Genomic DNA, 25,890 nt, shown 5'->3' with positions numbered 1-25,890 from the left:
CAATCCTTTCATTTTATTATTCAGTGATGAGGTAGCTAGATTAAAAATACATGATGGCATTTTCCGAGTTGGATTTATAAGTACCATGACTGTTTAATTTTGGGCTGCCATTAGCTACAAATGGAAGAAAGTGCAGTTTGCAGACTAAAGACCACCACTGAAAAAAAGAGGTTAGGGTTTGAATAGCACCTTCTGCAGCTATGTCACCACATGCCATTTTGAAACTGCAATTCTGAAATACTATGCCCAAATATCTATTGTTAGCTGGCAATGTAATTGCAGTGCAGAAATAATATTCAGTCAGTTTAAAAGTTCAAAATTTTTAGATCTTTTAACAAATTTTAATACCTGTTTTTATCCCTTCACATTTTCTTCTCTGGTTTGCAATAGCTTAATTCACCCATAGCTGCAACCCTCCCTTCCCCCCATTGAACTTCATGGCAGCAAGTCTTGTTGACTTGATGGGACTCATGAGTAAATGCACCTAGCATCAGGCCAGACGTTTGGTTCACTTTGCTTTAGACAGCGCATGAGAATGTGAACAAAACGGACACAAACTAACTTAACAAAATGGAGTTATCAAATACACTACATCAGTGCAACCGAACAATGGTTTGGCTGCAGTCCTATGCTTACCTGGGATTAAGTCCCACTGAACGCAGTCAGCCTTGATTCTGAGTAATGTAACAGCAGTGCATTCCTAAGCAACATGTAGATTGAAACATTAGCTTGTTTAGCAATAATTTAGATGTATCATTTTCATGTTTTCAGATCATGTGGTGTAAGCCACCCAGAGTAGGTGGGTTATTAATAATATGGCTCTAGTATAGCCCTTAAAATGGATTCCATTCCAAATGTATTAAATTTGGACTTAACTTCAAATTTGGGGGCTTGCTTCCAAGGAAGTGTGCTAACGATTGCAACCATGGAGCACATGAAAATTTCATCAGAAAAAATATGTACCATACAGCTGAATAACTGCAATCTTAGATACTTAAAGGTAGTGTCAAGGTCATTATTTTCAAACCAATGTCCGGGAGTGGGTGATATGGAAACAAAGAGTCCTGTGGCAACTTAAAGGCTAACAGGTTCACTGGATAGACCTGACTTTGTCCGAGCTAATTTGTGTTTTAGAGATTTGGATCCTGGCAGTGCTAATATAATGCATTGTTACATGCAGGTGCATCTTGCCTTGTAGGGCTCCCAGTCAGTGCTAATGAAGGTAGCCTATCTGTGGATGGGTTCGTGCATTTCTGGGGTGGTGGTTCCGTGGCTTGTATTTGGAAATTGGTTATTTTTGGGTGCATTCTAATTAAATGTAGAGCTGGAGCCAAGTCCACCGGGTGAAAAGCCAGATTCCTAAATATTCAGCTCTTCAAATAAGATAGTCTTTTCTCTCTAAATGAAGGGATGCTAAATCCAATTATTGCAGTAGAATAGACTGCTTCTTAAACGAGCAAATATGACTCACCTCAAGGGATATTTGTGGTTGCCTGTGGCGTCCCTGAAGCTAAAGAGAGAGAGAAATTAGATGCTTTCCCTCCTCACTAAATTAAAACATACTTGGATTCATAGCAGGAATGAAAGACGTCCCTGCCTGAAACCCCCAGTGTCAGCCTGCTTTGCAAAAGTGCAAACTGGTAATTGGTGTGGAAAGTTTGAGCAAATAGGTAAAAAGGCAACTTCAGAGCAACCACTGGTGTATCACATGGGTTTCCTGTGGTGATGGTTTGCTTTGTTTTGTTGCCATCTTTTGCTTCAAAAGCTGTTAATTTTAGTGTGCGATATGTAAACATCATTAAGATTAGCACTCAGCAGACAACTAAGTAGATAGCTGTTGGGAGTCACAAACTGCTATATTGAAAGTGCCTCTTAGGACAGCTTCAAACTGTGTGTACGTGCATCAGAGAGCCACAACCACCCCCATCTGCCTGGTGTGTAGTTGAAGCAAGAATTTTTCATTGGGGTTCATTGCTTGTGAGTGCCAAAATTTGCCTGATTCAAGCAATTTCTGATTCCACATGAACATGCCTATGCACATGGTTTTTAAAAAATATTATTCAGCACTTTTTGCTTCCTGAGCTGCTGCTTCTCACCACTGTTTTATTTTCTTCTTCTTGGGCTAGATGGCCCTCCCAACTCTACAAATCTATGATTCTTTGCCCTCACTCTACTTGACTTCATTTGCCATCATTGCCCTTTTTATACAAAAATATATATAATTAGCTCTGGCATCCCATGTGCTTTTTTTGTCAATGACTTCATGGTGATATGGCTGACGTAAAGTCATCACCACTGTCCATGAACCAATTCAGATGGGTTACTGCAGCCAATCAAAACTATGCTGCAGTGAATGCAAGTGAGGCTGAGAATGAGGGCAAATAAGGCAAGGAACAAAGACGAAGGAAAGCCATGCCCAGCAGCAATAGCAACCAGGAGAGCATAAGGGGGTTTGAACAGAATCACAATAAGTCAGTAAGTTCAGCAAAGCGAGGGGTTGAAGGGAATATGCTTGGCTGCTTCGTTCATATTTCCAACATTTGAGAATAGATGGCACTGCCCTAAAGCCAATATGATAGTTCCATACATTTCCCCCAAAAACTTAGTCAAAAAGTGAAGTAAGTTGATAACTTAACATGCAATTAGCTTATTATTGGAGACAGAAAGCCAGTCTAAAAGTCCAAAGGGGGGTGGGGGGAGCTGTTTAATGGCAGGTGCAGAATTGTACTGAGATAATTTAGGCAGGCAAAGAAACGTCACAGCAGTGCAGTAAGTAAATATAGCCTTCACTATGCCTTGAGGCATGTTTTCACAACACCCTCACGCTGTTTTGCTCCAGGCATGATGACTTCCACCATTCATAGGGATCATACACAATGTCCCGTGCCAGCCTGAGTGCATGCCAGGTATTCCATAATGGAGCAAATGGTGAAACAGATATTCCTATATTATTTCAGTTGTATAGGATCATAGAATCATAGAATTTTAGAGTTGGAAGGGACCCTGAGGATCATCTAGTCCAACCCCCTGCAATGCAGGAATACACAGCAGCCCCATACAGGGATCGAACCTGCAACCTTGACAGTATCAGCACCACGCTCTAACCAACTGAGCTATCCAGGATAGTGAAAACCTTTGTATAAATATTTGATTGGCGCACCTTCTCACATCAATAACACAATAAATAAACCCATGAAATGTTGATTTCATAGCTACAACATCATAAGAAAAAGCTCACATAAGGCTGAATTGAATATTCTAATGGTGATTTTTGGTTTGAAATTGCATTTTTGATGTGGCCAAAGTTTTAAAAAAGAAAAAATACTTCACCACACAGCCATGTTTCAAAAGTGTCCACTGCCTCCCCCCCCCCCTTGGTATCATGACCTCTGTGCCATTCACTTCCTTTGCTCTCACAGTCTTTGGCCTTATTTGCTTTCAGTGTCATTTAATGAGATTGCCTGTACCAACCCTTGTGATGTCATTCACAGTCATCTGTGTTGTCACCATGTCAGACACAGTGGTGCTGTGACATAATCCACAAAAATCACATGGGTGGTCACAATGAGTCATGCTGAAGAACAGTACAATGTAAACAACATCTGGAAGCAATCATTGATGGCTGTACCCAGCTAAGTTGTACTCAGTGTAGACCCATTGAGACAACTGGACCTAAGTTTGCAGTGTTCATTGACTTCAGTGAGTCTACTCTCAGTGGGACTAGTATTGACTACAACCCTGAATCAGAGGGCACTCAAAAAGCACAAGACCTGAGTATGCAAGAAGATTTGGCTCAGCTCTGTGCTCACACTGGAAAACTATAATATTGCAATAATGGGTGATTACTTGTGCTTTCTTAGAGCGAGATCTTCTCAGGAAACATAGAAGTGACCTGTTGTTTGTTTGGCCCTTTATGTCTCAAGTGTTCTTGTGTGTGTGGTAATGTGACGTGACACTGATTGTTGATGTGCCACAAATGATACGGGGTAGTTTCTGATACACACCCTCTGAAGCAGATTGCTGGGGGGGGGGGGCAGCAGCTACAGAATGGGGGTGGGGGAAAGTAGAAGTCCATTCCTTTTTTGAGTATAAATAGATGAATCTATCAATTTCAGTTTCTCTCAGTTTGTTTTTGTTTTGTTTTTTGTCTTTACTTCAGTTCTCTAAATTTCTGTGTCCGTTTGTAATTATTTAAAAAAATCACTGTGAAAATTCATCAGTGAGTTTTTGTTTGTTTGTTTGTTTGCTTGCTTGCTGTATTTATATCCCATCTATTTTCTCCAAGGAGCTTGAGCAGGGTGTACATGGTTGTCCCCCTCCTCATTAAATCCCTACAACAACCATGTGACACAGTGTAGGCTGAGAGATGAAGGGACTAGCCCAAGGTTACCCAGTGAGGTTCATGGCCAAGTAGGGATTTGAACCCTAGTCTCCCCCATAGTGTAAGCACTACACCACATGTCTGTATGTAATCTCCCTAAATATACAATATTTTTGCAAAATAATTTCACTAATATAATGCATCTTATGTTATTTCCAGTAATATGTGCATTCATGAGCACACTTTACCTAGTACATACATTTCTGTATGCCTTACTTGACTGAAGAATGGCATTACACAATTCAGAGAAGTACAGGTATTGAAGGGGGGGCTGGCTGTGTTTCAGACCATGTGTTGTTATGGAAAGTGAAAATTAAGTAGGTTCGCCTTTAAATGCAAACTGAATTGAATTTCTTCCAAATTCCTGCTGTTGGGTGGGCACAGCCGGATGCCCCCCACCGGTTGGATGCTGACCCATGCCACCTCAATGCCTCTAAGTTGGGGGGGAGGAGGAGGATACTCAAAGGGGAACTCACCCAATATTCTGTGGCTTATTTCTGAAGAATGGAAAGGCACACCCTGGGTTGTTAGACATCGGTAGATTCCCCCCCCCCCCATTTTTGTTGCAAGGCTGAATTTCAGCGATATCACTATACCAAAGTGAGGACCAGGATTTTCAGATTTCCTGGAAGATTCATTTCATCCCTCTCAGAACCTTGGTGTGTGTGTGTGTTTTAATGGCCCTGCTGGTGTGAGAGAGAACATCTTGAGCCCTTCCCTTTATGCCTCTGGTTTATTGTGCTCCGTACTGGGGTTATGACATAATAGCTATGCAAAACAGGGCCTCTTCCCCACCACCCCGTAAGTGAGTTTAAGTCTTCTAAGCCAAGGTTAACAATCTATATTTATGAGTGGTAGCCAGCTGCCTCAGTGTTTTCACATGTGTTTGTTAATGAACGGTAACCTATGGGTCAGGTTATTATGTAAATAACCATTGTCAAGGGTAAAGGTGAAGAACCCAGTAATGAGTTGTGTCTCTCCATTTCTCTCTCAGGCCTCTAATGAATACTGGATATTGCCATTCATATGGATTTCTTTTTCTTTATTTCTTTTTTTAAAAAACCACCAAAAAAACCCCCACACCAAACCTCTCATTTTATCTGAATTGTGCAAATGGCGGGGGCAGGGGGGAGAGAGAGAGAGAAAGAGAGAGAGAGACATGAGGGAAACCTAAATTTGTAATTAAGTTAAAACTCTGTGATTGCTCTCCTCATTCTGTGCATCCACATCCATGTCCTCAGCTGGAATTAGTTACATATAATCTGGCAGCCCAAGGTTTGGACAAACTCAACCCTCCTGCCTCCCCCACTCCCCCTCCCTTGTCCACACCTATGTTTCCAGGCCTGCCGAGCAGAATTTAACCATTTCTTTTAAGTTTCTGCAGCTTTTGCTTTAGATGCCCACACATCAACAGCCTGCATCTTTGCAGATAATACTTAACTGTGAAGCACAGCCGGCAAGCCATCTAACAGGCTTTTCCATTAGGGGGGTTAACAGCAAACCTTGCCTGTGCAGGATTACTGACAGAGTGTGAACAGAAGGTGTAGCCTCATTGCATATGCTTTTTAATATCATACCACAGTTGGCAAGGAGGATTGAAGAGGTGCAGCAGTGGGGGGGGGGGCACACAGCTGACTTTAGCTCTTGGATATCTGATTCCTCACATCTGTGATAAAAAAAGAGACGACGACAACCCTTGCTCAGTTTATATAGAAATCCACCTGCAGCAGCATACGTTTATCCGAGCTGGGGACGGGTCATGGTTAGTATTCATGGTCAGTGCATTCTCTGTCCCGCATCTGCGTTGTGTTATCTAATGTAGGGGTATAAGTTGTGAATGAGAAAAAATAGTGTTGTCAGCTGAATCCACTGTTTATGCTGGCTCAAAGTCTGTGTGAATATTGGAACATTTTTTTTAAAAAAGATCTCTCTTGGACAAGACTGAATCTGTCAAATGTCCTGTTTCCAAAACTGGGGACCCAAATGCTCCCAGGAAACCTATAGACATGGCATGGAAGAAGCAGACATCTCCTGGTTTTTGCTCCTACCCCAAATGGCACTCAGAGACACAATGATTCTGAACTGGATGGTTCCATAAGCTAATATGGTGAATGGCCACTGATGGACCTTCACCTTCGTCTATTTACATCATGCACTTTAAAAACCACCCAAGCCAGTAGCTGCCGCCACATCTTTACTTTAATTGCCTTTTTTTAAAAAAATGCATATACAGTGGTACCTTGGGTTACAGACGCTTCAGGTTACAGACACTTCAGGTTACAGACTCCGCTAACCCAGAAATAGTACATCGGGTTAAGAACTTTGCTTCAGGATGAGAACAGAAATTGTGCGGCAGCAGCAGTGGGAGGCCCGATTAACCTGGTACCTCAGGTTAAGAACAGTTTCAGGTTAAGAACGGACCTCCAGAATGAATTAAGTTCTTAACCTGAGGTACCACTGTATACATACACATACGCCCTGTAGCTGGCAGGACAAAGCTGCAGAGCTGTCCTCCCAACATTGACATCGCTGCATCTACCTGGCCAGCGCTGGAATGGGGATGGGCAGAGAGGCTGCAAGGGCAGGGCTGTGGGCACCAGATTGGCTCTGCTGGTGAGTCCACACAGCCCTGACCCTTCCACCGCCCTACCCCATCTCAACACCACCCAAGCAAGTGGTGGCAATGCCGGTGTCAGGAGGGAGGCTCTGCCCTGCACCAGACACTGCTGCATTCACACATACACACACACCCAAAAAAGACCTGCAGTTCATAGTGTACAGTTCAAGTAAGGTAACTTGACAGTCACAGAACTGTAAGCTGGCAAAGAGTAGCACAGGCATTAGCAGGGTGGCCTTGGGCAGAAAATAAATGATAACCCACCTAGTTGTTTAAAAAGAGTGGCAAAAATGGCTCCCCTGCTGAATTGAAGACAACTTGGGAGGAAATCAGAACTGGATCTTTATGTGAAATGACTGTGAGCTCAGTTCTGGTATGAAAACAAACCCTGGGGAAATCTTGCATGTGGAAGCACCTTATTCCTTCATTCTATGTGTACACATGCTCTCCCCAAACCACTCTTTTGCTCCTGGCTCTGGTTGGTGGACAATGAAGCTCTTTCAGAAAACTAAGTCGACCCCCCCCCATGAAACCTGGAGCTTCCCCACCCCTCTCTAAAACATTACAGACCCCAAGAACGCATGGGGTGTCCCTTCCACCAGATGATGGCTGTTCCATTGCTCTGCTGATACAACAGACACCTCCATTTCTGTGTGGCTGTATATATGTGTGTGTGTGTGTGTGTGTGTATATATGAGACAATTTTATTCCGGCAAGAGTATAACAAGGTTAGATGTGTGTAAGGGGGCACCTGCATTACAGCTAATGGAGCCATTGGTTTGATTCAGTGTTTGCAGAGGGGGCAGAAAGGAGGACGTTTGCATGAACTGCATGTGCGAGGCTTATTTTAGCCATTTGAATAATGTGATGTTGCCACTAGGGTGTCTGTGCAAACGAGTTCTCGTATCTCCCAGGCTTTCCAGGTCCAATAAAAGCAAAATATGAATGATGGTCTGACTTGCTCAGCCTCTGCTTTTTGCTTTTATGATTGAGAAATAGTTGCTGAAATTGTCAATAACAATAAATAAAATCAAGCCGCCTTGTTATACAAGGAAGGAAGGGGCGGGGGAGAAGACTCCTTTCTTTGCTGACACCCCGTTTTGTTCTTTTTTGGCATGATGTGTGTGGCTAAGCACACATACAGAGACACAAAATTGAGAGTTTCCAGGGAGATGGGATGGGGCTGGTTATAGCCACTTCTGCATCTTTTATGCTGGTTTAAATCCACTTACAGATATGTTGCAGTCAGAGGCAGACATTTTTTAACCAGTAATTGTCTTGTATACAAGCGTCTGTCTATGTCACCAAAAGATCTCACTTAAGAAAATAAATGTGCTTTTCATCTCTGGTTGGCAGGATTGAGGCTGTTTGGGAGGAGGGTAATTGGGGTTCTTTTCCAGTCTGATAACCAAGACAAATTAGGGGTCATGGTTTGAGTTGGGGAGGGCACTCTTCCTTTCTTTATTGTCTTTTATTCCAATTTTTGTACTTTATCTTGTTTTCGTAAAACATCCCAGAACCTTTGCTGAAGGGCATTATATCATTTTTTTATTCCCCCTCTAAAAAGTCATCAGTAATTACCCAGAAATAATTTACAAAGGAAGGTGTGGCAGGCTCCATGGCTACTGAAGAGATCCATATATTGTGGGGCAGGGGGAGTGAAATTGGCTTTGGATGTGCCATAGTGCCTTTGGCTTCAGGGCCTATTGTTTCCCCCCTCTCCAGTCCTGAGAAAAGAGACTACGCTTAGAGGCCAGGAGTAGCTAATACCTTCTATATGTTGCTGGACTGCAGCTCCCATTATCCTTGACTGTTGACTGTGCTGCCTGGGGTTGATGGGAGATGCAGTCCAGTAACATCAAGATTTTTTTGCAATTGTGGGTGTTTGTGTGTATATATGGGCAATTGCATCTTGTAAATAGTTGAGCACATGGCCTCATAGTACAACAATAGTGGTTGAATATCCTGAACATGCTCTGGCCCATGATCTGGACACATGTTGACGGGGCTGGTATGCGCATGGACGTCTGAAGTACAAAAGTACAAACCTGACATTAGGAAAAACTGTTCTGTGACTTGGTTGAATTGTTTTGCTTAGGTGGGTCACTTGCAATTAGAATTCCCAGTTCCACTCAGTAAATCTTTAATATGAATTATCTCAAGGTGAGAGTGTGTTCATTTGGGGTGGGGTGGGGGTGCATCTTTCTTTCTTTCTTTCTTTCTTTCTTTCTTTCTTTCTTTCTTTTGACTTTCAGGAAACTGGGCAATGCATAAAAGTTGCAAAGGCCACCTGTGGCAGATTAATGTCAGTTCTCATTTCATCCCCTGGAGAATTTTCACACATTGCACCCTAAGGGGTGCATTGACATTCATAGCTCCTCCAGGGGTAGAAACATATGGAGACTCCACGGGGACAAACTTCATGATCTGAATTACCAATCAGTGTGCGTCTCGAGGCTCAGCTGTGGAAAGACTTGCAGATAACAAGACTTCATGCTTCTGCAATTCTCATTTTAATCTGTCTGTTACTAAATATGGTTTCGCTGTCACTCAAGTCTCGGGGAGCAGCTTACTCATCCGTTTTGCTGGTGTAGCCCCATTAGAGTTTATGCGGCTACGCGGCAGCAAGTGATCAATAATCTCCTTGCCCCAACAGAAAAGTGATTTTATGTCCTTTCCACGTTATTTAAAACCCCAAGATTTTCCCTTTGCTGCCGTATTCACATCAGCCAAGGAGTCCAAAGCATAATACCCTTTCTGTACATAATTGAAGTGGACCACCTGTACATTATTGAGGTGGGGCACTGCTTGCACCTGGGGGGAGGGGCGAACGGGACAGGATAGGGCATGATGGAAGTCACAGCAGGTAAGGAAATGAAAGAGGAGTGCTGGGCCACAGCAGGGAAAGTGCCCAGCTATGGCTTTGCCCAGCACTCCTCCTGACATGGTCAGTTAGGTAGCTTCCCTGACCATGAAGATGCTACAGTTAAATTCCAGGTGCTTCTACAGTGGTGCCCTTGAAGACTTCCCTCACCACCCATGAAACCTCTTCAGCCCCTGGCTCACTGCCCACTTTGCGTGAGGTACCAAGGCCTGTTTCAAACTACATACAGCTAATGGAGGAAGTGGAGAAACTTTTCTCTTTCTCATTTCCTCTTTCACCTCTCTCTGTTTTATTTAATTATTTTTCAAGGCAGGAAACAAGGAGAGAGTAGTACAGAAAGGGGTGTGATGCTACGAGACTGGGAGAAAACCAGAGTGGGGCAGGGAGGAGAAAGTAGAGTGCTAGTGGAGTCAGGAAGGACAGTGAGTGAGAATGGAGTGGCAGGTCCACACACACACACACACACACACACGGGTTGGTAAGTTTTCTGCTTCCATAGTCAGAGGAGATTTCCATTAAGTAGCATGAGCAGTCTTTCATCCAGTACTACCTATGAGGAAATATCATCTTGACAAAGGATGGTTCCGTAACTGTTTCCATAGATATATAGACAAGAAGGTCATTGTGTATATTATTATGGATGGTCAGCTTGCAACTGCAGCTTTCCTTTTCTCACCTTGCCCATGCACAGGCAATTTGGGATACACCGTATTTTTCGCCCTGTAGGGCACACCGGCCCATAGGGCGCACTTATTTTTGGGGGGGGGAATAAAGAAAAAAAGTTTTATTTCCCCCCCGAGCCCCAAAGAGCAAAGAAGCCATGACAGCGAGCGGGATGGATCCCGCTCGCTGTCCTGGCTTTGTTTTTAGCCTCGGGGCTGGGGGTCCGGGAGCGATGGCGAGGTTGCGCAACCTCGCCATCGCTCCCGGAGCTTGCCGGGCTGGGGCGGGGGAAGCCCGAGCTTCCCCCGACCCCAGCCCCCAGAACAGGCTGCTGTCCGCAAGCCTTGGGAGCCCGGCGGGAAGTCTGAGAGCTGCCCGAAGCCCAGAGTGTGCCCCACTGCGCTCCCTGGGTTTCGGGCTGCAGGCTGCTGTTCCCGCCGGTCTCCCATGGCTTGCGGATAGCTTCCTGAAGCCTGGAGAGTGAGAGGGGTCAGTGCACACCGACCCCTCTCGCTCTCCAGGCTTCAGCGAAAGCCTGCATTTGCCCCATAGGACGCACACACATTTCCCCTTCATTTTTGGAGGGGGAAAAGTGCGTCCTATAGGGCGAAAAATACGGTGCCTCTTAACGAAGGTGTGTTTCAACACATCTGACTGCCCAAAGCTGGCAAGATTTAGCAAAACAAAACAAACAAATGAACCAAAGCTACAAAATTATCAACAATGTGACGCAGCCTTATGCCTAGCCAGATTATTGGTACATATTAGAGGTTACTAGGAAAGGGTCTGAAATTAAAACTATCAGAATTGTGAGACTGCTGCAGTATTGTAAGCTTGCGGGGATGGGCAGAAGGGGGGTAGTGGAGCAAAACTGATCCTTAATCATCAGTGGTAAAAGCTGTGTGCTCAGCCACACACCTGAACACACAAAGGTATGGAGGTGCCTTACCCCCAATGCCCTCAGGCTACTGTTCAGATCTTTGTGTGATTTAGCAGGTTTTAAACTGCATTCAATTGAATGTGCTTAGAAATTCTTGCGCATGATCCATAACCCTGACATGACGCGATTCTCTTTTGTGGGGAAGTTACTAAGCACTTCAAAACCCTCTTCAAACCTTCCTGCTAATCATGGCAAGATCTGAAGAGCAGCATAGCAGGGTGGAGCTTTATGCATGTCCCTGTCCCACCCACAGTTAAGCCCTTTGTGTGCTTGGGGAAGTGCTTGAACTGTTGCCGCTGCTGTCACCACTAATTGTCTAATAACATAGAAGTCTTACTGAGAGGTAAACATGGAATCGTTGTGCTGACAATCAGCCACTCTTTATTAGTGTGTGTGTGTGTGTGTGTGTGAATCTAATATCATATGCAGCAGTCTACACCTCTGAAATATTGATACCTGAAATCTGTGAGGCGTGATGACAGCAGTCAACCAAGTTTGGCTCCTTCTGTATGCAAACCATGGGCTCCATCACTAAAGTGGCACTGTTCCTGGTGGGATGTTTTCTGAACCTGCAGATAGCTAAGTGAATGTATAGTGCAAACAATATTTCTAAATGACTGGTTTTATTTTGTTTTTTAAAAAATGAAAATATGACAATGGCAATAACTTTTAGGTGCATGCAATAGCCCTCAAATCTTATCTCTTGATAGAAGACAAAACCATCTGAATCAAGTTCTAGACAGAGGGAAAGTCTGGCCATTTAACTGCAACATAGAGTTTCTTTCCCCCTCCTTCCTCTTTAGATTGATTTGACAGGCAGAAATGCAACAGGTGAATCAGTAATGGGGAAAGTTTCACATGCAGCTCTTGGAAACACAGGAGCCCTGTTAGACTGAAAGATGGCAATCCTACAGAAAAGACTTGTTGCATACTCAACAGATAACGGCAGAAGAGGACTTTGCTAAGTTTCCCTGTTTGGCTGTAAGGGAAACAGAAGAACACAATTCCAGTTTCAAGTTTTCTCCGAGGGTAAACAATAAAGGCAACTTTGCAGTGATCTCTAGTAGAATGGAATGGAGATAGTGGGCAGCCGGCTGGGTGTTTAGTGGCCTGGCTCCACAGACTGCCTCTCGACCTGCCACCATCACTGCCTACAGATTACTCTGCCTGGATATGGAACTTCAGCAAATACAGAATTAGCCCTAGCTAAGTAATCTTGTTAGCATGATTCAGTGTTAAATGGATCTCGATTAAATGGGGCTTTATATCGTCCCAGCTGGAGATGATAAGCCTCTGGAAGAAAATGGCAGGAGAGGAGAGGAAATTGCTTTACTTCAGGCTGGGACATTTAACCCCATCAAACACTTTCCACTTCTTCTTTTCTGATCTTGTATCACTGCCATTTTCTAACTCCTCTGCCGACTGATCCAGTTTTCTGAAATTGCAGGGAGGCCCATTTCAGGGATGAAAACTGGCCCATCTGTCCAACACTCCAGAAGTGCAAGGGGGACATGTAACTCCAGGCTTTAACAATTAAGTCTTCACAGGCCAGTCAAGGATCTGCTCCCAGCTCAGCTTTTCTTGGGGTTGTTCCTAAACGCTAGTGGGGAGTGAGCAGGTGGTGGAGCAGCAGCAGCAAGAGGGGAGGAGTTTGGTTCAGTTTGCATTTACAGTGGTACCTCAGGTTAAGTACTTAATTCGTTCCGGAGGTCCGTACTTAACCTGAAACTGTTCTTAACCTGAAGCACCACTTTAGCTAATGGGGCGTCCCGCTGCTGCTGCACCGCCGGAGCATGATTTCTGTTCTCACCCTGAAGCAAAGTTCTTAACCTGAAGCACTATTTCGGGGTTAGCGGAGTCTGTAACCTGAAGCGTATGTAACCTGAAGTGTATGTAACTTGATGTACCACTGTAAAGGCAAATCTACCTGATCCATGCTTTCAGAGACACTGGGTCACTTTGAGGCAGTCATAGGAACAGAGGGTAGGAAGGGACCATGAGGGTCACCTGGCCCAACCCATGCAATGCAGGAATCTTTTGCCCGACGTGGGGCTTGAACCCACAATCCTAAGATTAAGAGTCTCATTTTCTGCCAAATGAGCTACCCCAGCAGCTCACTCTCAATCTGACCTATGTCACAGGCTTGTTTTGCAGATAAAATGAGAACTATGTACATTTACCACTTTGAGCTCCATAGTGGAAAAGCAGGCTACACACCCACACCCCTGTAGCAGTGATATTGCAGGTAAACTGGTCCCGGTTGTTAAAGGCTTGTATACTAATACTAACACGGTGAACTTGGCCCAATAGAAAATCAGCCACCAGTGCAGATCTCTTATCTTCTGACAAGGTCTCATTCCTGTTAGCAACCATTCTGCAGCATTCTGCACTAACTGCAGCTTCTGGATCAAGTGCAAGGGAAGCCCTACACAGAGCGCTTTGCTGTGTTAGATAGTTATTAGATAGAACTTTCTGCATTTTTTATTATTTGCAATATATATTGTGGTAAGAAAGGCCTTCATTTGGAAACTGTAATTTAAGAATTAAAAACTGAGCTGAAAGCCAGCCAGCCAGCCATACATAATTTTATCTGTATGCCGCCTTTTTCATAGTTAAACCCTGCTCAAGGTGGCTTATAGCATGGGGGGGGGGGGATACATAATTACAAACATAGCAAAAGTAGTCATATGCAATAAATGAAACATCAAGAAGTCCGTGACTCACAGCCAAGATGGTCCTCTTTGTATCCAAGATGGAAAACATAGAATCACCCCTTTCATTTAAATGATGATCTTTGAAAACAGTAGAGGGGCAGGGGGAACTGTTGTCCATGGAAGAGATGGGAAATTCCAGATATTTGTTTGAGCTACAACTCCCATCATTCCTGCTTTGGCCGTGCTAACCTGGGTTGATTGGATTTGGAGTCCAACAACATCTAGGGTGCAGGTGCAGGTTCTCCATCCCTGCTCTCTGGTCCCAGGTTAGGTGGCAGCCTGTAAACAAGGCCTAGTTGAGGGAGGGAGATTGCAGGGAGGACATTCAGGGCATTCCTCACAGTGAGGAACTTTTGAGGGGTATGCTGTTATTTCTCTTTCCAGCATTTCTAAGATGTCTATTCTTTGCAATTGGTGTCAACCCATTTCCCCTCAAAATATAGATCCTTCTCATATAATTTGGCACAAAGGGAAACTGGGCGCATCTAATAAAACCTCTTAGTGAGATTGAGGCAGCGGATCTTCTCTCGTCCCCCCCCTCCCCCCATCACATTGACAGAAATATGATAAACATGCAATTACTTGAATTTATCCCTAAATATCCCATTTAAGGTAGATTTACATGCTTATGAAATTTCCCTGACGCGAATCCTGGCACTGAGAGAGCAATCCATGTTAACAATGGCTGCAAATAGATGAGAAATGATATAATCTATTGGAAATTTCCTTCATTATCCCCCTAATCAAGCCCTCTATTGGGCTCTTTTCAAAAGGCTGCTGGAGAAAAAGAAAATGTTCAAGTAAACCGATGCCGGAGATAATTAATTAACTTGCCATCATCATCGCTCACAGGCAGACTCAATATAAGAAAGAGGATGTGTCCTTCTCAATTACTAAGCAGCGGTTCGCTATTGTGAGGTGAACAGCTTGCAAAATGTGATGGGATAAATCACTTCGCTAAACTTCAGGCTTTGTATTCATCAATGTCTGGGTACCTGACTGTTTCCTCTTGCTTGTTATTTCCCCTGGATTTTAGGTTAATGGTCACAATGTTTTAAGAACTGCCTTTTTAAAAAATAAAATAAAGAACCATTAAAAGCACAACAGTGCAGTTCAAGAGTAGAGATGCAGGGGTTGAGTGCCTTAAAAACTAATACAGGGTTTTCTCTTCCCCACCCCCCACCTTAGATCTAGCGTACAACAAAACAGCTTTCACACCTGGCTAGCCACCCAATAGTTCCTCCTGCTGTGGACAGCACAGCTGCTGGTTTTCTTAAACATGTTGTCACCATATTCTACATTACCGGTTCTTGCGTTTACAAGCTGCTCCATATGTATGTAGTCCTCTGATCACCTGCCCCAGCCTGCCCTCCCAGCAGCTTAGCTGATGCTGACTGGTCCTCTTAGGGCCATGGTACTGCAACTGGGCCCCCTCTCTACCTGCCAACCCACCAACCAACCAACCACGAAGGCTATAACAGGGAACTTTTTATAGATACTTTCAAGGATATCCTTCTGTGACCCAAGCTGTTTAATAAGGAGTCAATCTTAAAAGGTGTCAAGTAAAGCACTGTTCCCTGTGTGTGGCCTGAGGGAGGCTGGTTATGAATAAAGCATACTTATTTACTTTAAGAAAAACTGAAAACATGCACTTGCAGTCGTTAGACACCCCTGGGCCTGTTCTTTAATCAGCTCCTGCTTGCGCTCTGCTGAATCCAAGTACTTGCCCCCTGCCTCCCATCTACGTAGGGCCAAACTAAGTGTGATATTAAATGTATGACTACATTTGACATGGTTAGGGTCCCCCCGCCTTCAAAAAATACATAACAGCCATAGGGGCCACCAGCCAAGGCAATGGGGGAGTCAATTGTTTTCCTTCTACTGTGGTCCTGTCACTACCACAACCCCAATGGCTGGGTGGGAAGCTTGCATTGGTGCCAAACAGAAACTTCCATTCCTAGAACTGATAGCAGCTTATCCGAGCAATTTTCATTAAGGGGAAGCTAATCCCTTTCCCATAGAAATATATGGTTCCAATCCTGATAAAGCCCCTATATATACTGCTATTTGGGGTGGGGAAGGATGACTACAAATGCTAAATGCATTCATGCATTTAACTTCATGTATTCTTTGGCCTTTGGAGTGAGTAATTCACTACATTGAAAGAACTAATTTTTTTTACAAAATAAACGATTATATCCCGTGAGGTTTTCACCAAGGAATAGGAAGGAATCTTCCACACCATTTCCCCCAAAATCTGTGGCTTAAAATCACATCCAGGTCTGCTCTGTAGCATTCAGATTATTGTACAGTTACACCATACCGGACATCCTGTTAGGGGGTGCGCCCCAAAACATGTGAGATTGCTGCACCTCAAAGCATGTGTTTTTTGGCTCTGTGCTCTTGTGCAGGTGTGCACCCCGGTTTTGGGCCTCAACATGTTGGAACGTATGTTATACATGGCTATAAGCACGGGTGAAATCAAAAGGCACTTACGAACACCTGTCCTACCTGTGATTCCCACTGCCACATTCGCGTGTAATTCTGTGCCTTGGATGACTGAATTATATTGTTTAGAACACATTCCAATCAGGTGAAAGTGCTTGAGGAGGTTGTGGATAAAAGTCAGTGAGAGGAGAGTGCATGGTCTAGAACAGTGTTTCCCAAATTGGGTCTCCAACTGCTTTTGGACTACAACACCCATCATCCCTAGCAAGACCAGTGGTCAGGGATGATAGGAATTGTAGTCCAAAAGCAACTGGAGACCCAGGTTTGGGAAACACTGGCCAGTGTGGTGTAGTGGTTAAGAGCGGTAAATTTGTAATCTGGGGAACTGGGTTCGCGTCTCCACTCTTCCACATGCAGCTGCTGGGTGACCTTGGGCTAGTCACACTTCTCTGAAGTCTCTCAGCCCCACTCACCTCACAGAGTGTTTGTTGTGGGGAAGGAAGGGAAAAGGAGATTGTTAGCTGCTTTGAGACTCCTTCAAGTAGTGATAAAGCAGGATATCAAATCCAAACTCCTCTTCTTCTTCTTCTTCTTCTTCTTCTTCTTCTTCTTCTTCTTCTTCTTCGTCTCAAGGGCCAGATGGAAAGGCCTGGAGGTTCTCCACCCCTGAGGTACACAAAGGGGCTAGCTCAGTATTATGTCTGAACCTAGGACCGCGTCTTGTTTTACCCTAAACAGCCACAATTCCTTGATAGTGTTTCACCAAGCTTTGCTGCTGGCTTTGTAATCATGGGTTAATTAGGGTGAAAGAAACCACAGTCCTGGGTTTGAACATAATGCTAAGCTATCTCCTTCACCGTTTGTTTACCTGCTCACATGAAGGGAGGAGCAAAGTGTTTGGGCTACATGTGCCAGTACACAGCTTGCACAGAGTAAGTTTTATTAAGCCAAGGTTTATAGCTTAGTAGCATTTCGTGCAAACACAACCAATGTTTCAAACATTTTATACATTCCTGGGGTTTCTGTCAAACACAAGAAGTTCTGTTTTCATTAAGCATTAAGCATCTTAACTTCACTCTGAGCTAAAGCAAGGAAATAAGCTGTATAATATTGAAAGCTTTGGTATTACAGCTCAGTGTGGTTTCTTCGCTTTCCTCCGCTCCTTCTTGTTTCAAGAACATATTGTTCTCCCCCACAAAAAAATGGCTCTTTCCTCCTGGCTGGCTTTAATGATAAATAATATCTAATGTTATCACAATGCTCCAGGCTAATATCTAATAACTCAGAATCTTATCTAGTTCCCTAGAGCTAAAGACAAAATTCATATCAAAATTGTGTTTGATGAACTTCCCTTCTTTCTTTGGGAAATATCCATAAGCAATTTACCCGTTTCCTGTCAGTTAAATGCCTGCAAATTACCTTTGGCTCATGAGCAGGATTTATCCATTTCAAATTGCACTCGTTCTTCTTTTTGTTTGGTATTTTTAATCACACACGCCATTGTTTCACAATCAGGAGCAGACACTCAGTAGACCAGGCATGGGAATCTGCCGCCCTCCAGATGTTGTTGGACTCCAATTTTCATCAGCAGCATGAGCAGTGGTCAGTGATGGTGGGAGTTATAGTCCAGCAACATCTGGGGGGCCGCAGGATCCTCACCCCTGCAGTGGAACCTGGTATTTCTCCACAGCACCATGAGAAATGTTGTTTATTTGATTTATCTACAATGTTTATATACCACTGTTCATCAAAAATTGATTCCAGAGTGGTTCACAATAATAAAAATCATGGACCACCTGCTACCATGTAAGCACATTTCCAAGACAAAGAACAGATATGAGGAACAGCTGAGGAAGATGGGTATGTTGAGCCTGAAGAAGAGAGGATGACTGAGAGGAGATATGATAGTCATCTTCAGATATCTGAAGGACTATCAAATGGAAGAGGGAGCAAGCTTGTTTCCTCCTGCTCTGGAGGGTAGGACTTAAACCAATAGCTTCAAGTTACAAGAAAGGAGATTCTGACTAAACATCAGGAAGAACTTTCAGAAATAGGTGTTTGACAGTGGAATGGACTCCCTCCGGAGGTTGTGGAATCTCCTTCCTTGGAGGTTTTCAAGCAGAGTTTGGATGGCCGTCTGTCATGGATTATCTAATTGAGATTTGTGGACACCGGGGGTGGGGAGACTCTTTCCCAGATCCAGATCTGATTGCAATGACATCAGTTTTGCAAGCCCCACAGTTTATCCCGAGCTGATGGGGTTCAAGCTTGGTGCTGAAAGAATGAATCCAGGCTGCATGGGGCTAAGGAGGCCTGAGTAAATGTAAGGCTGGGTCAAGCAAAAGTGCTCAAGTGGAGTCAGGATGGCCAGATGCAAATGAGGACGCAGCTCTTATGTAACAAACACTACAGTCCTCTCCCACAAATACCCTTACTGAATATTTACAATGACTAAGTAGGTAAAGTAATACTTAAAAGCTTTTTTACTACTGTTATGAGTTTGTGATGGGTAGGAGCCCCCTTCTAATACCTGGATCCAGCACAGATTCAATTACTGGAATAGCCAGGCTAGCTTCCTGGTGAGGTAATGGCCCTCCAAGTATGGGCTATTAAGGTAACAAAGGAAGTGGCTCTGTGCCCTCTTCTTGATGAGCTGCCACCTGCCAAAACTTCCTCTTCTATGCAACATTTAAAGGTGTGGGAACCTTATCCTCTTCTGTATCTGATTGTTTTATGTGGGTATGTTCATTTTAACTATTTTTTAATTGATAATGGAATAGATATTTGTATAAACCACTCAGCGGTTTTACTGCAGTCAAGCAGTATATAAATTTTGTTAAATAAATAGATGTTGGGAGGACAGGGGGCATCTAGGACAAGGAAGAAGACTGGTAGCTACCGGTAGTTCATAGAATCATAGAATTGTAGAGTTGGAAGGGTCCCTGAGGGTCCAACCCCCTGCAATGCAGAAGTCTCGGCACATGGTCCCCCTCCAATTTGAAACCATACAGGCCCCTTATTAGATTTGCAAATATGATAGCAGTTGACAAAGATGGATGTGACATCTGGGCAATTACTTACCTTTTGAAATGTTCCTGCAGAGGATGTGTTGTGTGAACCAGACCAACACCACTACGCTGCCATGTTTTGTATCTATGAGTAGGAATGGAGGAGAAATTCCACTCAGTTCACTCTTAAAGGCGAACTCGCTGAAGCTATACTTCAGGGGTCAGCAAACTATGGTACGCGGGCTGGATACAGCCCAGGGGGTTGTTAAACCGGCCCCCGGCCCTTGCCGCCCGCTCACTCAGTCCCTGCACGGAGCTAAATTGGCGCGGTAGCTCGGTGTGGGGATTGATTTCCAGGATGCAGCCACGGCTTTCTGTTGGCTGCACGAAGCTCCTGCAGCCAATAGGAAGCTGCAGACCCCCCCCCCCATGGCTCCTGCGGGTGGACGATCCAGCCCGCCGGCGGAAAAGTTTGCCAACCCCTGCTCAGCCATCCTTCAAACTTTACACTTCTTCAAATTTTACAGTGCGGTACCCCAGCCAAGTAAAGTGTACAATAATGCATACACTAAGATAAAGTATGCACGACAATGTGCATAACAGTGAACATAACATACTATATAAGGGGCAATTGCTTTTTTTAAAAAAAAAATGGGCACATGAGGGAGGAAATGCATGCAGAAATTTGTATATTGGGAGACATTGGCATGAAACTGCTGGTGAAATTTCATGCAGTCTTGGAAAAAAAACAATCAAACTGATAGAGAACTCAATTTAAGACTGGAAGCATGAAAGACTGAAATGGACAGATTTGCCCATCCCTGTGAGAGAGGGGAAAGTGTTTCTGGTCTCTCCAGTCAAAGTAATGAAGAGCATTAGTACTTTCAGTTCATAGCATGAATCCTTCACATGAACGCTGAGCAAGCATGCATACTGTGCCGGATGCACCTAATCCCAAAATGGTTGTGTGGTGGTCACAGGTTGCTTCCACCATCCTGGTTACTGGCCTGCTAAGCAGCCTTCCTAGCAAGTGAAATCCATTGGACTCAATGACAATTGCTTTGGCATGAACACGGATAGGATTGTTCTGTACAATGTTTTCAGGTGTTGAGAAGGACACATATGTGAAATGGGTTGGAGGAAAACACGGGCCAATGTGTAGAGATGCTGTCACATTAGGCTGAGCACCTCTTAAGCAAATGCTTAACTTAAAAGGGAGATCATAATCCCATTATCTTCAAGGAAGCTCCCTTTGTGCTTAAAGGTACATTACATGCACAGCTGTTTTGTTCCTTTCCTTTCCTTCCCCCCACCTTTTTTTTAGTGGCTCCTCTTGCAGGGCTGAGTCCCATTCAAGTCACCTTTCCTGCTCCATTTAGCTTTAACGTGGCAGTGTGACATGCCAGCTCGAAATAGATCCTGAGTGAGGGAAGCTGCTCTTTTCATGGTCACCAGGCAACCATAAACAACCTGGCTGCTTCTTGTTGATTATTCTGGTGAGAAAAACCAATCTTCTCCTTCTCATTTTCATTCCGGAGAATGCTGAATTCAAAGTGATGATGCTGAAACTGTCATCTCACAAAATAGCTCCACAAATGCCTTAAAACAAAACAGCATCAAAGCATCAGCTTGTAAATACCTTTAACCTCTCTGTGGAATAAAAATCACCTCTTTTGTAAGCTATAATTCATCCCTTTGGCCTAAAAGCACTGAAAAAACCCCTCCTAATCAGTCTCCTTTCTCACACTCCTTTATGCCACAGCAACTGCTTTGTATTCTTTCTTTTTTTAATGGAGCTGCTAATTAATTTTAAGCCTCTTTGTGTGAAAGCCTAAGAGAGCTGGATTTACCTAGTACTAGGGAGCCATCTGGTGCAAAAAGACTATTTCCTTGCCAAGCTATTCCTACTTACCTGAGGGGCAGATAGGAAGAGATGGGGGTTCTTTAAATCATGGGCCATATCCACTTGTCTTATTTTTTGTAATAATTAGGGTTGTTAGGTTGAGGCCTGAATAATGCAGGTTGTGGGGTAGATTGCTCTAGACTGGAGCCACTTGGATAGGCAGATGTTCTCAGGGCTACATAGTACAGTGGTGGCTAGGTCCTACCTGCCAAACCTCTACAGATGTCAGATCAGTGCTTTGATCTAGTAATGTGATGGACAGCGGGTGATAAACTGAAGTTGTATCTTGACAGGGTGAAGATACTGTGCATAAGTGGTACCGATGTTTGGGAATTAGGTACATGTCCTGTTCTGGATTGGATTGCACTCCCCTTGAAAGAGCACTGTCACTAGAGGCCTTATAGTGGCACAGAGAACCTTTTACCAGCTTCTGCTGTTTTGCTAGCTATACCTCGCGGTATTGCTGAGGTCAGGTGATGGGTTGCACGTCTCCTCAAACCTGCAGTGGAGTGGAGTGGAGTAAATCTGGAAGTGCAGATGTTCATCATGACAGTCCCCAAGAGCTGTCACCCAAAACGCTAGAAGCAGAGCTGAGCGGAGGGACACCTCTGCTCAATCCAACACCCACCCCCACAGCCCACTATAAGGAGGCCTTTGGATTGTGCTGCCCATTACTTAAATCCAGAGGTTTAAGCAGATTACTCTAACATTGCAATCACCCATTGAGTTCAGTTGGACTTACTGTTAGGTAAATTTGTATACGGATGAATTTCTGGTTTTGCACTCATGAATATATCGTTGTTCTCAATGTCTAAAAATGGGAAACAGTGCTCTTACATTCAACTTTTTAAAAATCTAGCTAGTCAGACATTTAATTAAAATGTTTATCTGTTTTGAGGAAGCCCAGCCTTGCATAGACATCTTGGCAGAATTGAATCGGTGGGGAAGATTCAGTGGATTATTTAATAAACAAGAGGGTACTTGTACCTTTTCCCTCAATCAGTTAAATTATTTGAATTGATCAGGTATTGCAGCTGGTCTTTCTGGGAACACCAAAGTTTGCTTCTCATGCTACATTTTGGCCAGTTGTGAAGGCAGAATGTCCTGTTCTCTACCTACCCAGTTTTGGAGATTGAGGAGAAATATCAGATCTCCATAGGACAGAAATCACAGTATGGTGCTTATTTTTTTGTAAAAATTTGCTCTTACAGCCCTCATTAGTGATACCATTATCCAAATGTAGAAAAAACAATAACACCAAGTGTAAATCTCCGTATTAGCTCAATATTTTATTTTATTTTTCTTCTGTCTTTCAGCAACGAATAAACCATCAGATAAGTCCTTGCCAGAAGGCAGCCTTTGAAGGAGTCAAGAGCAGGTAGGGATTTCATCGAGCGCGACATCAAAGTGACAGGTTCGCTTGTGTGTTTTATGATGACATGGGGGGCTCAAGAACTTCTTTGTCCTGTCATACTGTTTAATTTCCCATCATGATTTAGCCTGCAAGGTTTACCATTTTAGAATCGAGATAAAGGGCTGCTTACTGGCCTAATGGGAATTTTTAGCAAAAAAATTTTTTTATCATTTTGAAGATACCTGTTACAGAAGGTGAGTTGGGAAAGCTCTCGTTCATATTTCAAAGTGCACTGAGTCATTAACTTTGTGTATTTGGGTTTGATGTGGACACAAGAGATAATGTCGGGTTGAGGGCCTAGATGCTGAACCACAGCATGATCTCTTGCTAGGAGCTTCAAAGAGGAGTTCAAGGTGAGACACCCATATGCCGGGTTCTTCTTTCTCCCAACATCATGCTGGTTATCTGGACAATTTCATTATCATTATCACCAAAAAGTGGAAACCCACATCAATGCATGCAGCTGATTTTGCTTGTTCCCTTAATAGATGGGGGCTTGCTGTGCCTGCCCTCATTGCTCCCTTCTAACTATAAAGCCAGCCCCCCGCTCACACATTAGACTAGATTCCATATTGTGTGAATGGACCACTATATTCTGAGTGGTGCCCTTGGATGAAACTGTACCATGCAGAAGAAACTGTGTCATGTCTATTTATAGCCAGCAATGCTAGATTCCTATGATCAGCATTCAGTTAGGGAAAACAAGTTTCTAGCCCTCACAGTTGTGGAAAAACCTACTCACACATCACAGTCACAATGCAGAGCCTTTATATGGTAACAGGTAGGCAGGGATGGGGGAATAGATGAGCATCATGAAAGACTGTACATTGGGTGATTGTAGTTAAAGCCGTTCCGTGGCACAGTAAATACTTCTCCCAGCTCCTTCAAGAGTCAGTTGCAAAAGTAGAGGATTTTACAGGTTTAGTTATCCAGTTTCCTAGCTGGTGACATGTCACAGCTTTAGATTCAGTGTGGCAGAAAGATATTTTGGCTATTCCTGTTATGGTAGGGCAGAATCAATGAGCTCAGTTACTCTGAGGTAAAAAGAGAGATGAGGCCCTCATTATTCAGGGGATCTCACACTCAGTTAGCTTTAACTCACTTCTATGTCAGATTTGCCCATTAATTCCACAGCAAACTGAATCAGACAGCCAGACAAGACACACCAATACACGTTTAGAAAGTCTTTCACCTCAGGATATGTGCTCATGTAACTCACTCTAGCTCTGTAGTAACTTCTCAAAGTAAGAGACAACTATTTGATTTGAATCTTGCAAGCAGTTTCTGTCCTTGAGGGTTAAATGCTGCTTAGGCCATCTGGCCATCTTTTAAGTCTAAGGTTCCTGGATTTCCTAAAGCCCAACCAGCTGTATGTGTCATTTCAGGAAAGGGGTGTGAAGAGGAATAGGGATAACTAAGAGGTTTATCTGAGTAGTGTCATTGAAAGCCACAATAAAAGTAGCTCAGCTAAGATGTATACCAGCATTCGGGAACGATGCCATCTAATCCAAGAGGATGCCAATGTAGTTAATGAGCAGAGTCAAGACAGCTATTAAAGGCAAAAAGTCTTCCTTCAGAAAATGGAAGTCTTGCCCAAATGAGAACAAAAAAAATTGCAAAATTTTGCAAATGACATGCAGGTAGACAATAAGGGCTGCAAAACAAAACGGAAAAAAACGAAACGAAAAACAACCCTGAGGTTCTAAGACCAACAATACAAACATTCTTTAAATACACTAAAAGCAGGGAACTGGCTAGGGAAGCAATTGGACTTCTGGATGACAAGGGAGTTGAAGGTGTAGTAAAGGGGAAAAAAGGAGACCTCAGAGAAGCTGAATGAATTGCATCTGCCTTCACTATAGGTGACAAATTAAAATTAACAAATCACTGGGTATAGATGGCATCCTCCCCACAGCTCATACACATCTGATAAAGGCACCTGGGAGCTCTCCCTGTGGGTCCACAGGTGGGCACAGTTCCCATGGTGATACCGGCTGAGTTGACTCTTGGTTAGAAGCTCAGCCTGTGTTTGTCACTCTCAGGGCCTCCTGAATGGGCTCCAGATCAGCGTACTTCATGCCAACTTAACTTACCCTGGCGTAACTTATGCCAGCTTTCTGTGCTCAGGATAGCCCAAATGCTATAATTTAATGTGCATTTGTTTACCTGGTTGTGCCATAGCACACGGCTGTTGTGTGTGCCTCTGTTTTAGGCAGAGTGTGTGGTGGGTGTGCCCGGGGCATGTGATGTGTTGTCTGTGCTGGTTAGCTGCTGCAATGGCTGTTGCTACAGCTAATGTATAGGGTCTGTACCATTTGTTTGCATTCCTGTACTGGCATGCACCATGGGGTACTGGCATGCACCATGAGGAACATACCTGGGGTGTTTGTTTGCTTACCACATGCACCTCCTGCATTGGGTCTCCTTCTGCTGAGGTGAGAGGTTCAGTTTCTGTGAAGCAAAGAACAGAGAGCTGTTACTGGATCCTTGATAGTACCACAACCAGGATGCTATAAATTATACTTAATATTTTTACATAAGGGATGGCTTTTCAGGAGCATCCCTCGAGGTGCTAAAATGTGTCAAGGGAGCTAGCCCTCAGATAAAAGAGATTTAGGACGTTGCCAAATTATCACCAAAGCCCTGAGATAAATTGTGTTAGTGTGGTCGACAGAGGCACAAAAACAACAACCAGGTAATGGTGATTAAAATAAATAGCTTTAAAATACAAGATCATACCATTGCATTCAGTGTATAAAGAACTAGGGAACTGTGGTTGTTTGAGGACAATTAATATGATTAGTACTATGTATGTTGGGAATCAGATTCCTTACCTTCACCATGAATATTCATTGAAAGGGCAGTGGGAGTGAGAAAAAGCACTCTTCTACTACACTTTAACCCACCTCACTTATGAG

At 43.7% G+C, this 25,890-nt stretch overlaps 1 protein-coding gene across 6 annotated transcripts in view; it reads left to right on the top strand.

Moving 5' to 3' along the window:
• The window catches only part of TNRC6C (trinucleotide repeat containing adaptor 6C), a 394,661-nt gene that overhangs the window by 132,017 nt on the left and 236,754 nt on the right, over positions 1-25,890 (top strand). For all 6 annotated transcript variants that reach the window (XM_080993552.1, XM_080993550.1, XM_080993549.1 and 3 more), the window contains one exon: positions 22,875-22,936. In XM_080993552.1, coding sequence (XP_080849678.1) covers positions 22,875-22,936 — 62 coding nt within the window. The remainder of the gene's footprint in view (positions 1-22,874; positions 22,937-25,890) is intronic.

Source organism: Podarcis pityusensis, assembly GCF_964106645.2.
Source record: "Podarcis pityusensis genome assembly, chromosome: 2".
Taxonomy (NCBI): Eukaryota; Metazoa; Chordata; class Lepidosauria; order Squamata; family Lacertidae; genus Podarcis; species Podarcis pityusensis.
Note: the sequence above shows the minus strand (reverse complement) of the source record. Positions and strands in the feature narration are given on the sequence as shown.